Raw genomic sequence first — 17,485 nt, forward strand, 5'->3', positions numbered from 1 at the left:
AAATCAATCTTCCTTTCGCCTTGTTGAAGATTGCTTTGGCCAGTGTGAAGCCTTTTGTGTGTGATGAATGAGCGGAGAGGAGTAGAGAATGTTGGATGACACCGGGGAATAACAGAAAAAGGCAACACAGTGGCATGTTGTGACGCAGAGGAGTCGCTTTGAACAGTCGTGCTCAGTGTGAGGAGCTTTTGAAGGGAACAGCTGCAGAAAAAGTTCTCAGAAGGGAGGAAAATTGTTTTGATCTGGTGTCTCCCTTTTTCCTTACATCCACACTTTTCACTAAGAATATACAAAAAGCTCAAACAACCTAACCAGCTCTATCTATTCAGCTTACATGTAAGACTGGAAGCTAGCGAGGACTAATGTCACGGTCTAGTATGGTTCCAGGGTATAAATGCTGAAAAATCTATAAAAAGTAATGCATTGATGGTAATATTTCTAAACTGATTGCATCAGTCTTGCAGCAGTCAGCTGTCCTGAGCTTCAGACTTGACACTTCTCCTCCCACAGCAACATTAGACTGAGATTATTACAGATTATGATGATTTACATTGAATGAAAACAAAATGCAAAACAGTGGAAGTAAAATGTTGGATTATTAAAGTATGATTAAGTGTTTAAAATTACTGGGATGTAAGAGAAGACTTGTAGTAGAGGTAACGCGTAAAAAAGAAAAAAAAAAGTAATGTTTGTAATTTGCAACAAGGTAGTGGACACAGCATGGATGTGGTAAAAAGAATCCTCCAATCAGATGACACCCAAGACTGAAATGTTTGGCTTTTGTGGAAAACTGACACACAGTGGTGGCAGCATCATGCTGCAGGGATGCTTCCTTCAGCACAAACAGGAAACCGGGTCAATGGTGGTGAAAAGATGGAACAACTTAATAACCCAGCGATCCTAGAAGAAACACTTCTTTAAAAACGTAATTAATGATAAATTATCTCATGTTTCTTAAAGTTTGAACTCTGTCCATGCATTGTAATTTGAATCTATTCTTGGAATGTCTGCAGGGAAACCAAATGTCATCAGCAGGAGAACCAAACAAAACAGAAAACGCCACCAGGAAAGGCTCCGAGGTTCTCTCTGCACATCATCCATATGCAGGGCAGTGCTTCAGGCTGTCTGTGTGATGTGTGGTTGCTGGGGTAACTTAGTGAGGAGCTTACAGAGAGAGAACTGACCTAAGGTCAGCGTAAAAAGACAGATGTGGTGTGGGCGACGTCACCCATAAGAGACAACACACATTGTTTTGCTCTTAATTTACTTTATCAACCAAATGATGAGAAAACTATTTACTCATTCAGATATTGTTTTCATTTACATGAATATTTATTCACTAAAATATGCAGGATAACTGTCAATATTTCTAAAGTTAATTATTACAAAGCTGTAAAAATGTTCCTCTCATATGACTCCAGTTAAAATGATCTAATTTAATTGACCGACTGAGTTCAGCTTGAGTCAGGAGAAATGACAGTTTCTCATAAAATATTTTAAAACCAGACTCCTGGTTAATAACTGTAAATGTCCATAAAGGGGATATTTTATGAATTCAGTCATAACTTCATGGCCCCCATGCAGGTGAACAGACAAACCAAATGGTGCTGAAGGGAAGTTTAAAGCTGAAGTTCCTTATTCAGATTTTTATAGCAGAGAGAAATTGCTCTAGTGTTTCCATATCTAAGGAAAATAAGGCAGAAACACCAGAAATGTAGAACTACTGAGCAAAAACTGATTAAAAGACTAAATGGCAAAACAGAAAAAAAACTTCAGAAATTTTAACTTTTGTAGCTTTGACCTCATCTTGAAGCCGTGCTGCATTGCTAACGCCATCTTGGACGTAAACAGGAACAAGTTGAGATTCTGTTTGTGCAGTTATTTCCTGCAATACATTTTGAATGTGAATCCAGACCAACTCACACATGTAATTCAGTAAACTGACACGGTCGCAAAATTCAAGATTTTTCCGTGTTTTACCAAAATCTTTAAAAAGCAATGTGAGCAACCTCTTCTACTAGCTCTCTGATGTATTGGAAAAATAAAAACCTGACTTTGATTCAAAAGTCAAACAGGTTCAGTTTGATCAATATTTTGTGCATATTGTCTCCTACATCTAATTTACTACGGTCATTCCTTTTGATCTTGATCAGTTCTTCTAAAATCAGTTTTTCCTTATACTCCACCATCCCTTTCATAGAGGCTGAAAACCTGCCCTTGGTAGACCTTCTGAGATGCGCCAATATGTACACGCCTGTGCCAGCTCAGTACGGCTGAAGAGGGAAATACTGATCAAGATGACCTCTCTGAGAAGGTCAAGCTGACTTAAGACAAAACATAAAAAGAAACAGAAGCAGAGGAAAAGTCAAAAGAACACACACCTAAAACATCACAAGTGCATCCGTCGCCCCCCTTTCATGCAAGCAGCCTAAACCTGCAGACTGGAAATACACATTTGTTGCCAGGCAACAGTCGTGACATCAGCAACCTTCATCCCCAGCCCTCTCCACCCCCTTCCAATGCCACTTGGGTCTTAAAATAGCTCGCGGATTATCATCAACATTCAAAACGTCAGACACATTCTCATATGCACAGAGCAGGAAGGTGAGCTAAGCTGCTACTGGCATCAGGTGGGTCAGAAATAAACAGGTGAGGAGCTCTCTGGGTTGGTTTGAGAGGGGAGGGGGAGGTCGACTCGTAGCATCTTCGACGGTGTGAGAGGGGAGGAACATGAACACAACTGGACTCGTATAAAATGAGGCGATGGGAGACAATGGGGAAAAAGATGAGATCCATCTCAGCTGATGAATCAGGATGAATCAGCATGAAACACGAATAAGTTCCATGAACATGGAGAGAAACTCGCCAATCTGTTCTGCTCTCGCCAAATACAGCAGACTAAATGGTAAAATTGGTCAAATTAGTCATCTCCGCACAATAGGATTGTACTGTTAAATATTTCCAATGAGACGTTAATTTAGCGTGACAAAAGAAATTTCATCCTGGAGGTGAAAGACGACAGAAAACCCTTCTCTAGAGGAGACGCTGTGTGGGAAGTAGCCTCCTGTTTGGGGCAACGTTGGAACAAACTGCATGTTTTGTGTCAGCTGAACTTTCATTCTTCAAACCAAGGCTTTCCCCAGAAGGTAGAATCAGCAAAACACTTCGACAAGAAATTCCGTGGTGCTCAAGGAGGAACTGTAGACTGAACAAACAAAATCTTGAGAAAGGATTCATCTGAAGAAATTTAAGTCCATCATCTAGGGTCCTGTCCACTTAAAGTTCTTGGTCACATCTGAAATAAACAGAAGCGTATACATGTTCTACATTTGTGGCACCGTGAATTAGCCTTATGGCTGCCTGAAGAGGAACTAATAAATATGATCATTTTGATTAACACAATAGCACTGCAAAAGTCCATATCATCCACCCCTAATATGCATCTTTTCTAAAGAACATCAACTAAAAAGGCTTCAACCACTGAAACCAGCACACCTCCACCTGCAATAAACATAAAACAATATTCAACTAGTGTCAAACTGATAACAGTACTATAATAAGGTTTGAAAAAGGTCAGAGCTCAATTACACATGCAAGGCAACTCTGAATAAGGAAGATTAGGGCAGCACCTTTAAAATTCAGCACAGGAAGCATATAATCTTTTAAAGGTTACTCAAATAACACGGAATATTTGAAAACTGTTTCACAGATAATAGCTGCTTTATTGCCCCTCATATCTGAAGTCACACAGTGTCTGACACAGAAAGCGAGAGATGGAAAGCAGCCCGCTTTGGATTGCAGCTCTGGCTGCAGGCTGCCAGCTACAGAGTTTAGCAGAGGTTGAGCAATCATATTGGATTTACACATCGAGGCAGAAATCAAGAGGGCACCACAGGTTTTTCTCTAAACTCTATAAATCAGCTGGTATGAATGACCACAAAACGTGACAGGGTTTTGTTTTAAGGGTGACCGTGAAAGAACAGAACAGAAGGGCCGTGTAATAAACATGTCAGTATTTCATAGAATGAAATGTTATCTTAAAGATTGCCTACAAGGAGAAAAATGACAACTTTTATCCACTTACAGGTTGGGCTAGGTTTTAATCCAGCCAAACGAAGCTGCAGTCACATTCAATATAAAAATTAAGGAACAGGCACAGTGTACAGCGTTTATAAATAGAGCAGACAGATAAAGCACAAAGCAATAAAACCAAAAAAAAAAAAAAAGCCATAAATCTGTGTCTGCTGTGTGCTCCGTTACCTGCAATAGCTCTCAAACTGCTGTATGAATAGTAAATGCTTCAAACATCTTATGCAAGACATATTCTGCTTATTTTAACCCACATGAGCCTCAGCATCATCAGAGCTTCTGCAAGGTGATTTACCAACAACCTGCAGCCTACATATGACTAATGAGGGCTTATAAGCTCTCAGCAGTTCACTGCCAACATGCAGAATTACTTAAACTTATTCTACCTGCCAAACTGAGGCTGACTGCTCTCACTTAAAGTCAAATTACAGGTAGATTAGGCTGATCCCTTGCATAATAATGCAGCATCAAAGCATTCATCAATCCTAATAGTAATAAAAATAAGCCTAACTGGATCGAGGATTTATGAATAAACAATATAATAGGAGTTAAAAGGTAATCAGAAACAAAGTAAAGACTATAGCATAAACTTTATGTGCAGTAAAACTATTTAAATTATTATAACTTAGAGCTACAGTTTGTGAAAAGTCCAAAGCTGCACATTTGGATCATCAATAATTATGCTTCTTTTTTTTTTAGATTTCCTCTCTGTCCGGTGCGAAATGAAATTACTTCCAAAATATTTAGTCTGACTTAATGTCTAGCATATAAAAATTAATAAAATAAAAGCTAGCGTCTGGTTTCAAAAGTAACTTTTATCACTAAGAACAGTGGTGCATACATGCTGTTCGTCTAGTTAGCATTCCCTTAGCCTCTCCCACTGTGGTGCAGCAGAGCCATAGACTGGCAGGGCATGCAGACCAGCTTTTGATCTAAGGAGAAGTTCAGGTAACTGAAGTTCAGGTAACTGTGCTGTGAAGCAAAGTAATGACACAAGACAAACATCTCTTCTAGGAATATCTGCAACCAACGGCAGTCAAGTCAGACAGAAAACAAAAGTGGCAACATTTTTTGTAAAACTCAAATAATGTTCAAATACTAAACTAAAAGCAAATTAATTAAATTAGCAATATTTCATATCATAAAATTAACTACCAAGCTTAAATGTACAGTAGGTGTAAATGCTGCAAATATACTGGAATGCTGAAATCAGTTTGCCAATTTATATTCATAAAAACTATTCTGGTTCATTTGTCTCCAAACCAGATGTAAAAGTGAAAGATATTATCTACAATATCCTTCACAAAGTGAAAATAGTGCTTCGATTCACTAGGACATAGTCTGAGTTTGCAGACTGAACATAAATCCAGTCTTGATTAATATATAAATATATTTTAATTCATGAGTCTAATCCATCAAAAGCATGAATGGTAGTTCCTAGCACTGCAGAGGCTTATAAAATAAAAAAAACATTGAGTTCCTTAACCATGACTTTCAAAGAGCCAAAAAACATCTTCAGTTTTAACACCTGGTGGAAGTTCCACGTTTGTGAAGATAGAAACTTTACCGCTCGTCTGTCTGCACCTTCATGAATTTATGCCTAAATTGTTCCTTCCTTTCATTGCTCCTACTTTGGTTCTGAGCAGTTTAACAGACTTAAATAATAAACTCTGGTTCTCAAACGTTGCCATCAAAGATTTAGCCTCTGAGGCACGCATAAAGAAAAGAGGCGGCTCTAGCTCTACGCTTGTTGCTTTAATACACTGGCTGTACCTTCAACAATAGATCAATTTGATGAATCACATTTCTGTATTATTCCAATACTGAAATCTACACAATCCAATCGATCCTGGACAGACTAATTGGTCAAGTGGGCTAATCTGCACCCTAATCTGAAGAGCATAGCACGCACAAACGCTCAAGGTCGATGGCTTTTGAGCAATCCAATAGCAGCATTGATTCCATATTTAACACAGATATGTCATCTCGTCCAGCATCGATCCTACATTTGCACCGCCAGGATATTTCAAAACAAAGAGGCATCCAATTGTGCTCATATGCGGTCCCTAACACATTTATCACAGCTCTGTGGCACTCGGGATAAAAGCAATCACACAGTGGGAGGTGAAGGGCTGTGACATTAGTATGCTCCCTGCATTCAACAATCCATTCCATGACAAACCACTTTTCAAATTCAAGAATCAATAATAAAGATGGCCCCTAAAACTGCAGGACTGTCTGGCCATCATGCAGAAACGCACGCCTCTGCAAACTTTTACAATTTGCTGAGACTGATCAGAGATGTGGGGCGTAAGAGAGGCATGGCTTTTATTAAAACTGCAATGATGAAATCCAGCACTAAAATATTGGCTATGCAAAATTTAATTTTTGAGCAGAAATCCGGATAAGTGCCAATTGCCACCATGGCATTGGTGAAAGATCCATAAAATCTAGTCTTAGGAAAATGAGAACACAGCAGCTCAAACTTCACACATTAGAGCCTTAATTTAAATTCTAGTCCATTAACGTCTTTTCCTTCCTTCCTTTCATAATTGATGACCGACCATCTTCAGTCACAAGTAACGCCCAGAGAAGGCAGAACTCCAAAATGACACAGACATTCTTGAATTTTTATCTGAGGAAAATGAATGATTTCTCACCCGTCTGCCACCAGTGATCCAGAACCGGAACGCCAAAGTTCTTCTTTGCCCACTCCAGTGTCTCAACATCACACCGCTCTCCTGCCAAGAATAACGTCTGCAACCTATGAAGAATCAGGATAAATTGTTTTCCTTCAAAAAGCTAACACAATTAACTGTCATATAGACGTAAAGCATGCCAGAAATGTTTTTAGTGTCTGCAGTTATTGTTTTGTAAACACACATTTGATGATTGACGGATGTGGAAATGTGCTCCTAAAGAAAGTATCTTTAATTTTAACGGGCACAGTTTCTGTTATGTGCAATATTCATGGAGCTACGCCGCTCTCTGCTTACATTTCTATTGAGGAAGCAAATCAATACTGGTCGAAAATAAATTTCAAATCTCAAAGTAAATATACAAACTGTTGCAGCACAGTCCAACAAATCTCTTAGAGGGATTAGTCCTGAAATAAGAGGCTGATCTTTGGAGCACTTTTTTTTTCCCCTGATAGCATTTTATTAGCATCTACCACCTTTAACAACAAACTTCAGCTTTTAACAGTGTGAAACAACTGATCCAAAAACTACCACCAAGATAAATAGTAGCCATTACCAGCATCGTTAATTCAGCCTCACAGTCACAACCCAAATTCAACTTTAAATCACATAGGCTAGCAATCCATGAATCTTTGTATTTACCAAAAAGCATCGGTTTGGTTTGCTTACTTGTTTACAAAAGTGTCTCTCCATAATACTTCATTTTTTCCTTGAAAATTCTGCTAAAAGCTTGTCTGGTCATGCTATATTTTTGGACAACCTAATTACTGCCACGTCTGACATGTTAACAAGGGATGCAGCTCAATCACAGTAAAAAGGCTCAGGAGGAACCCTGGGTCCATATTAATAAGCTGAAGAAAGAACAAGTGAGCTGCATCAAATCAGGGTTTGAACTCTAGCATGAAATTATGTTTGGTAATAAAGCTTCAAGGCTTTTCTCAAAGGTTGTACAACTCCCTACACATTTTATATTAGAAACAGAACTACCAACCCTCCTTTCAAAGTTTAGATGTGTGGATAAATTTGAAAAATCATATAAATGGACCTCTTATTGTAGCAAATTTGGTAGTTACCGTAGAAACAAAACATTTGTTTCCTTATTTCACTAAGATTGTTAAATTCTAGTAAAACACCTATTATTGGAAATAATAAGTGGAAATTTAGTAAATCACAGAAAAGAAAAATTATGTTGCAGTGATGCCTTTATAATTCTACCACTACGTCACACAGATGTTTTATTTTGAGCCGAAGAAAAACAGTCGTCTTGCACAAACAACTTAGTACATTAAAAAATTATTAAACCTAAATGACTTTTAGCATGAAGTTAAAACTGAACGACAGCACAAATAATCTGTCTGCAGTTTAAAAAGGTGCAGTTCGTTCAGCGCCTTCAACAGAGGATCCAACACACACTGCTGCATTTAGTGACTGAGTCACTGAGGCCAAAGGTCGCCAAGATTCAGAATTGCTTCACGATTGTGTGCCGAGAGGCATTTCAGACTGCTGAGCAAGAATGAAGTGATAAACTGACAAATCAACCCTCAGGTCCAAGTTTTCTGCTCCACAACAAACATTTGACAAATGTGATCATCTCAGCAAGTATCTGAATCACTGGGCCAAACTAATGAAAAGAAAAAAAACTGTATTTAACTCCCTGCTACAGACAGCGTCACATGAAGAGCAAAACGAGCTGAGGCTGTGAAGCTGCCGGCACATTGTTGCTCCTCTTACCATGCATGCTTAGACACATAAAAACACACTTATGTGGGCATATTGATGGCATAATGTGAAAATCCTGAATCATCAATTGTTTGCAAATGGGTTGTAAAATCTACACTGTACTGCATCAGGACTTTTTTTGATGCACTGCTGGCTTTTGTGAAGCACTTTGTGATTTTATATCCTGAAAGGTAGCATATAAATCAAGCTGTCCTTAGTGTGCTGCCACGCAGCTATCTGCAGTTTCAGTTCCACTGAATCGTTTTAACCCAGACTAAAACTTGTGAGAGAAGGCGTCATTAAAAAAAGTATTTAGAGAACAAACACAGACCACACAACCCCTCTTTCAGCATTTTTAAAAACTACATTTGCTAAAAACAATTATGCAGTTATCAACTAATAGGACTGCCAGCAATAAATTATCTGCCAATCATCTATTCATATCATCTGATCATTACATGACGCAATGATATCTACCTGGTCAAAGGGTATTTCTTCCCGACTGCAGCGCTGGGGTCCTGCTGCCGAATGGCCCGGATTGCGGTGGGTGCGGTAAACATGGAGGAAGCTCCGTACTCCGATAGAACACGGAAGAACGCGCCAGGATCTGGAGTCCCAACAGGCTTCCCCTACAATCAGGAACATAAAATAAAATGCGTCTGTCTACAACCCAAAATACCAACAAGTTCAAATATAGCACAGACATGGAAACAATATCTGTATGCAGAATAAAACACCTTACATTATATTAAAGCTTGGGCTTGAATGAACTGGTGCTATACAACTAACTGAATTGAACTGCAATGATATTGTTCATGTTTGAGCGGCATAGTCAAAGTCCAGACCTGTAAATATAGTTATGTTATGTAAACTGACATTTGTGTTTGTGTGCAGCAGAGAATTCATGAAAACGTTTTAAACAAAAGACCCACAAGGAAAGAAAAATAATCAGGGAAGCTGGTCAATTAGCTGCCAAATCACTGAGGGTGTCTAATCAGAACTGAAAGAAACGGAAAAACCTCAGAATAGTCTGCACATCAAAACAGACATAACTGTATAAAACTCAAAGAAGCTTATTCCAAATGAATACCAAGCAAAGAAATTAATGTCAAGTAAAAGAACATTGATCAAAAAATCCTTTGTAGCTTTTTAACAAGATGAAATTTCACCTATAGGGTGGGAAAGCATGAATCACACAAAGGTGTCACATTTGTTAGATTAAAGAGAGAAAAGCAGCAAATAAAGGAAGAGTGCCCTAAAAACAAACATGACAGGCATTCTGTAAAACATTTTGAATCCTGAATGCCTCAAACTTCCACATTTCGATCGCTAAGCAGAAATTGACAACATTTTGGGGGATTTTCAACATGTTTGCTTTCACTGCAACTACAACAGGAAGCCATTGGGGGTCTGTTTACAGCTCTACGTCTTCGGACTGAGAAGTGAACACCATGTTTTTTGTCTTTTTTTTTGCAAAAACAGCAAAGACTTAGTCAAATTTCAATTGAAAACGGACAGTCACAAATGACAAGCATCTCAACAGCATGCCATCACTACAAGGGGATTTTCAACACATTTTGAGAACAAATTTCTGAAAATCATCTTTCCTTCTACTTCATAACTGTAGACTACATTGTCCTGATCAGCATTCCTCACATATGTACATGCTACTGTAATAAGTTTGCATGTTTTGCAGGCCAAACTTATTTTGCACCATATCTGCACTCTGTACAGAAGCCCGTCTTGTTCTAAAAGGGACATACCTCATATAAAATGGTGCTGTTACCATGGAGTAAAGGAGCATAGCAGATGTAGGAATGGCCGACCACCCAGCCCAAATCAGAGGCAGCCCACCAAACCTGTATCAAATGAATATACAGTATGTATGTAATATCATACATCACAGAACCAGAGCTAAATTATCACTCTTTAAATTGCATTAAAAAAAGGGACGAAAAAATTTCAATAAGGCCTTAGAAGCTTGAAGGCACTGAAAATGTAAATCAAATATCAGACATCTAAATGATGAATGTAGCTGAAAATAGAAAGTTAAAAAGCTATTGTGTATCTCACTGTAATCAAATCATCCCTGAAGTGAAAATTCATCCATCTCTTTGCTGATTGCTTACTCTTTTTTCTCCCCCATAAGAATAGCAATAACTCAGGAGAGAACACTTTATCAACTTACATCTCCGGGACTGAGTCCATAAATATTTGACATGGTCCATTTCAGCATAACAGCATACCCTGCAGTGTCTCTCAAAACGCCCTGGGGAATGAGATAAGAAAGACATTAAAGCAGTGACAGGTATTTCACAAAGCAGGGTTCTAATATCAGTTAAAACCCAGCCAGGCAGTGTGGAGTGGGATTATATTTTGTTTTTGAAAGAATCCTTCTGAAACACAGCAGCGTTAGGCTCCATCTTAGTCAGCCGCACCATCAGAGCATGTTGCAGTGATCTGGAAAAAGTTGCCAATTTCAGCTCCATTAAGGAGAAGCCCATGAGGCTCTTTTATTACCTTTTAGTGAAAAATAAATTATGCTATTGCAGGGCGTCAATGATTTTTCGTTTGAATCAACTCCTGCTGCTGTGGAAATGTTCTGTCGTATTTATGTCAGACTGATGGATTTTATATCGGCTGCAGATTGTTTCACAGCATTGAAGATCTGATGAGTCACACACAGGCTCCATAAATAACAGCTACTTAGGACAAACTCAAAAAGTAAATCTCCCAACTTCTCTCAACAGATGAGATTCATTGCTAATCAGTTTCTGAAAGAATAACTAATGGTTAAAATATTCATTTATGCCAATTATTATAGAGTAACTTTTTTTTTTGCTAAAAGGCTCTGGAATATAATCATCAGATCACAGCAGGATAACTCAGGTTGTTATTCTGATCTTCTTGAATATTTTTGCACAGTTTTCCAGATAAACAACATTTCAGACAAAGTGAAAAGCTTCCTGGTTTGAAAAGCTTCTTTAAATTAATTAATTTGTTGTCTCCCACCTGAAAACTGAAACCATAAATACACAAAGAAAAAGCTGCATTTAACACCCAAGCACAGCAAAACATTACCGTATACTTTTATACGACTATTGCATTTGCCAATATGTAAAAGCTTAAAATCACATAACCATATCTTTAAATTCCCAAGAATACAAATTCATAGTGTGACTGAAAAAAGATAACTTTCATTGCTTCATATCAACATCTTTCCATCATAGGAAAAGAAAAACAACAATGTCCTGAAATCTTGGACATATAAATGGAAAGTTTACCAAACTACTGGGTAGAGATTTTTTGCAAATGAAAATTCGTGAATGTCTGAAAACTCATGTTTTTCAAGGGCAAGTCATTGATTTTATGCTGTCATCTGTATATGAGAGGCATAGTAACGCTGCATCAAAGTTTGCTCTGTCTGACGTTTTTCCAAAAGCCTTTTAATTCTGCTCAAGATTTTTTTTTGTTTTGTTCAGAAACTAAGTTTTTAAATCAAGGTAAAGATTTTTTCTTTCTCAGTCATTTGACAAACAAGATGCAATCCTACTTCAAATCAATAATAAACCAATAACTGATAGCCAGTACCTTTGGTGTTCCTGTGGTCCCAGATGTATAGAGAACGTACAAAGGATGGTTGGAGGGCAAAGGAACACAGTCATGTGGACGAGAAGCGGCCATTTCCTGGTCCCAGTCCAGACTCAGCTCCGGATCGAGGGAAACTTTGTCCTGAAACAAAGAAAAACATTTAAAAGTGAAACGTTTTAAAAGCATTTCGCTAATAAAAATAGTTTGATCTGTGTGTATATTTTTCTCCTTTTATGAACAAGATCAGTACACACCTTAACTTTGAGTTAGCATGTTAGCAACATATCTAAAATTGTGATATTTACAAAAATCTATTAAAAATTTCTAAAGAAATAGCCCCATTGTTTGTATTTAAAAGTGATGAACATTACCTAAATGAACTATTTAAGCATTCATACAAGTCATTGTCAAATTCAGCCTAATTTAACCAGCATGACATTACATTTTCTTCTGCAGTGCCTGTATACATGTTCAATGAAAGCCAGTCTGCTTCCAAACTGGATTCCTGCCAACCTGCAAATAACATCTTGTAGCGTCTGCTGGAAGTCATACTCAGTATTCTCAAATGTCATATACAAACTACATGTTTTTGTTTTGATTATAAATCAGAATTTACATTAAAAGTATTTTTAAAATGAGCCACATTTAAGTCAGCTTGCTTGAAACGCAAGTCTGTGAAATGCAAGCCTTTTGTGTATTTTAGAAACCTGCATGTTCCGTCATCCTGCAGATTTCTGCCGCGTTAGTCAGACTGCCTCACCATGTTGGGCCTGCTGTACATGAGGACTTTAGAGGGTCTGTGAGAGCTCATCTCCAAGGCCTTCTTCACCAGCGGGATGTACTCAACTCTTCTGCCTGGCTCGATGCCGAACGAGGCCGTCACCAACATCTTGGGCTACAAAAGCACCAATCATGAGAAAATGTTGAAAAAGAATAACTAATTGGAGTGTTCTCAGCAGGCAAAATAGAATGCAGTTCACACAAGGGCTTCCTGGCAGTTGTGTAATCAAGTGCAAGCCTGCCGCACACCGGGGGCCTTCCTACATGAGCAAAGGCATTTCCTGTAGCCTTTCAAATTAAGAGGGTTGAAGCATATACATGTGAAAAACAAAATAACAAAAAAGCATTTGTTTTAAAAATGTAGCTGTTTGTTTGCTTTGTGTCACTGTCTTCAATTTTTCAATCGTTGCAAAACGATTTTGCATCGTTTCAATGCAAAATAAAAACTGCGTTTTTGATTTTTCGGTTTGAGTGTTTTGTGCAAAAATGCCAACACACCTCCACTATATTTGTGTAACTGAACTCGCTTTATTAATTCCAGGCTAACTATAGTTTGTCAGATGTTAATTTAAACCATTGTTTTTTGTTTTATTTTGATGGTGCACTTATAAAATAGTACACAATAATTCTCTTAGGAAGTTGCAGAGAAAGCACACAATTTTACAGTTTTTAGTTTAAGCTTTTAGCTTGTTTCTGGATGGATGTTTGATCATTCCTAATTGGCTGAATTGGTCAAGTACATTTTAACTAGTAGGTTTTCCAGCACAAAAACAACCGGAGTTTTCAGAAGGCCAGTTTAATGATAGCTTAAAGTTAGCTCACTGTTAGCATGTTTTCTTCATCCCAACACAAGTTTTGATGTTTGCTTTGGGATTCATCATGTTGAAACACAAACCAAATATGAATTTTAATGTAACTCTCTATTTTCATCAACCCATCCACTTATCTTAATGCACCATTATCACTCTGCGAAACATATGTCTTGTCACAAATAGCTTAAGGTTTGTCTTGTCCAACATTAAAACTTTTCTCCAGAAGACACCTGAAGGTGCCGCCTCTGCAGCAGAGGTTACTACCCTAAAAGATTCTGACATATTCATTTATGGGCCATTTTAGGACAGATGGTTACACATTTGGAAGCACAACAGGGGGTTCCAAGATGATAATGAGCCATGAATGTCACCAAAATCATCAAACTGGTTTAGAATAATTAAATCAGATTAATAAGTTACAAGTATGGCCTGTTTTAAAAGCTGCAAACTCAACCGTATTGAGATATATACAGTATGCTTAGAAATTCACTCTGTGCCAGCAATCCAATAAATTTCAACGAGGGAAATGATTGGACCCGAGGTTTGTTGATAGAGAAAATCCCTTTTTTTTCCAGTAATGTGGTTGGGGATGTTTAACCAAACATTAGTATCAGTCGAAGAGTGAATCATGGTGGCACTGAAATGATGCACAGATGTGTGTAAAGTAAACATGATGTGGCTATCCTTGGGTAATGATTAATCATATTGAACTAAAAGTAGCAGTACATTTATCTTTTAATAATTTACAGAACACACACAGAGACAGAGACACAGATATGGATGCATATCACCCCATTAGACAAAAAGTAATCAAAGGCACATATCAGCTGCTTCCTAAGAACAAAAGTACAGACGTAGTAAAAAAATATGCAGGGTGAAAAGCAGAGAATCCTTACTTTGGCATGATCAATGCGGACTGACAGCTCCTTGGAAGCAAAGCCACCGAAGATTAGGCTGTGTGGAGCACCAATCCGTGCACAGGCCAGCATGGTGAACATGGCCTGGGGCACCATGGGCATGTAGATGACAACGAGGTCTCCTTTCTGAACCCCATTTTTCACAAGAACTCCTGCTAATCTGGACACCTGGATCAGAGGAAGTGATGCAGAAGGCTGAATGTAAACTCGACATTAAATAAAGCAGTCGTGTTAAAACACAGGATGTTTTTGTGCTACCAAAAAGTTCATTTTTAAAATCAAAATGATTGCCGTCATGAACTGTCATAGCCATCTTTTGCCTTCACAAAACCAAACACAGTTTGCTTACAAACCTTAAAATCAAACTTTATGAATATGTTTCATCTTATAGGTGGCTAATTCTGCTGTTCAGTTCTTTGTTTGATTTGCTAACACACACCTGGCCCTGCAGTTCTCTGAAGGTGATGATCTTCTTAGTTCCAGTCACTGGACTGTCATAAATGATGGCTGGCTGCTCTCCGCGGCCACTCTCAACATGACGGTCCACAGCGTTGTAGCACATGTTTAACTTTCCGCCTACAAACCTGGCAGAAAGTCACACTTTTAAACATCACAGAGACACATGCATTGCATTCACATCTAAACAAATACCTTTAACTTGTCGATTTTTTTAGAATATTGAAGATATGTGTAGGTTTGGTTTAGTATCTTGAAAATGACTCCAAGACGTTTAGTCAAGATCAGAGTTGCTATCTAGTATGTGAAATAGATTTGATCTTAGCTGCACTTTAGCACCTTTTAATTGTATTCAAAAATGTGCACTCTTGATTATACTTAAAAGGATGTGAAGAGAACAACAAACTCATTTGACAAAGGTCTCTATTTGCAGATTACAGATAACCAATGTCCTCAATCAGACAGACCATTATGCTGCTTTGAATACAGTTAAACTGCAAGAAGGGAGAATAATTTATATTTGTGAATGTCACTGAGATCCAGTTTTCAGTATATTTTTCTTCTAGATCAGATGGTATAACTGACAGCTCCCAAATAAAATAAACTCACTTTGTTCATCTGCGTCAGGAGAGAACAGTGTAGGCTGAGTGTTTTCTTGAAGGCTATTGCTGTCTTCTTTTATTACATACTGTAGATTGCTCTATGCATTGTATATGGGCTGTGATTACATTAAAAGGGAATTTCTCTGATTTTTAACTAACAATTTTGCAGTTGCAATCAACTTTTTGCCTTATAATATAACAAAGAGAAAAATAAGGGCTATGAAAAAGCTAAATTAAATTTAAATGTGATGCTAAATATAATTTTGTTTTTTAAAAAAAGACTGAAAATATTAGACACCATAAACACTAAAGTAGACACCATAAAACATCAAAACAGATTTTTGTTCATTTACATGTTAAAACTAATGGTTGCTTTTAACATATTCATTGTTAAATTTGCTCACATTTGTTTAAACCTTTTTATCATAATTACAGTACAATGAATGTCTTTGGAATATAAAAAAAATCTACTATGCAACAGGTAGATTTTTTTGGCACTTCAGACATACCATAAAAAACCCTCCGTGCAGCAGGACAGCTGACAGATGATATTCTAGTTGCGTGACTTTTATTTGTTAAATAAGGGTTTCCTCTGACATCAATATTTTGTTTTTAATTCATGAATTTTTGTTCTACTTTTATTTTCTGAATAGCCCTCGCATAGCACTTGAATGGCGTATTCACATTATGGCATATTTGGCGCTCCATAAACTGAGTTTTGTTTTTTGTTTTGTTTTGTTTTGTGAGTAATTTGCGTTTTGGATGCCGTTTATTATCTTTTACCTTAATTGAGGAAATATGATGAGGTTGTTTAAATTAGTTCTTTTAGTCAGTTTGATATGCGATGTAGTTTTTATGTACATAAATGTAGCAAAACCATTTGCTGAAAACCTACCAGTTTGGAAACACCGGGTCCTCTACATGCAGAGTTTTGCTCCACGGCTCAAACCAGTTTATATTCTGAGCCATCTCACCCCAGAAAGTTTCCGGGTGGTCCCTTGCCAAAGCGAAAGCTCGGCTGTATGCGCAGTCAGATGCATGGTTCCTGCAGCGCCGTGTTCCGACAAAAGCGTGTTCTCTTGCAGCTGCATGCCGTCCTGTCGCGCTAAAGCCTCCGTCTAGCTGTTGTTTTGCTGCACAGTAAGACCAGAGTTTCCTCTCGGGGATCCGCTTGCTGCGAGGAGGAGCGCAGGGCTTCAGGCGCACCAAGTACTTCATTTGGGAATGCATAGTTTCTGCTGACTTAAACAGTACTGTGACACGATGTTCCTCGTTGCAGGTAACAAACCCAGCTGCTCAATTCAACACGGAACGAGTTCACCTGGGGCCCCTAAAGGCAGAGAATACTTCATTAGAAATCCTACTACATTGCCTTCAAGGAACGCGAACTATGAACTGGATGTTGTTGACGCAGGAGGAGCTTTGCACTACAAGAAAAAAAAAAAAAAAGTTGCATAACCAAAGCTGCAATGTGACATGCGAGTAGCCTGTCGTGCTCTTCAAAAACTATATTCTCAGCTATTTCTTAGGTTTATTTACCAAAAATAATTAGCGTAACATTTCTCCAAGAGAAAATATTACAAATGTGGCCTACAAACCAGTTAACATGATCTTATGTGACTCTACAACCAGAAACGTCATTATACTTTCCTGAGATTATTTTGTGATAGATTAATGAGAGTATTCTATAATTACGTCTAGTAATAATCTTAGTATTTTACACAGCATTAAGAAAAAAAAGGCTAAGTTTTTGTAACATAAAAGTTTGGTCAATGTAACATACAATTTAACTTAGAAAGATATTTATCATAGGAAAGAAT

General features: G+C 37.8%; 1 protein-coding gene across 2 annotated transcripts in view; it reads right to left on the reverse strand.

Moving 5' to 3' along the window:
* Positions 1–17,075, reverse strand: part of acss3 (acyl-CoA synthetase short chain family member 3) — a 33,625-nt gene extending 16,550 nt beyond the window's left edge. The window contains exons 1-9 of one of the 2 annotated variants that reach the window (XM_023350356.1): positions 16,561–17,075; positions 15,047–15,191; positions 14,587–14,775; positions 12,859–12,993; positions 12,099–12,239; positions 10,696–10,776; positions 10,271–10,366; positions 8,985–9,136; positions 6,750–6,853 (exon numbers count right to left, since the gene is read on the reverse strand). In XM_023350356.1, the coding sequence (XP_023206124.1) occupies positions 6,750–6,853; positions 8,985–9,136; positions 10,271–10,366; positions 10,696–10,776; positions 12,099–12,239; positions 12,859–12,993; positions 14,587–14,775; positions 15,047–15,191; positions 16,561–16,895 (1,378 nt within the window). In that variant the 5' untranslated portion in view covers positions 16,896–17,075. Of the gene's footprint in view, positions 1–6,749; positions 6,854–8,984; positions 9,137–10,270; positions 10,367–10,695; positions 10,777–12,098; positions 12,240–12,805; positions 12,994–14,586; positions 14,776–15,046; positions 15,192–16,560 lie in introns of those variants that run through there. The other variant, XM_023350358.1, reaches the window with a different exon arrangement.
* Between the last annotated feature and the right edge of the window lie 410 nt (positions 17,076–17,485).

The sequence above is a fragment of the Xiphophorus maculatus genome, chromosome 17 (assembly GCF_002775205.1).
Source record: "Xiphophorus maculatus strain JP 163 A chromosome 17, X_maculatus-5.0-male, whole genome shotgun sequence".
Taxonomy (NCBI): domain Eukaryota; kingdom Metazoa; phylum Chordata; class Actinopteri; order Cyprinodontiformes; family Poeciliidae; genus Xiphophorus; species Xiphophorus maculatus.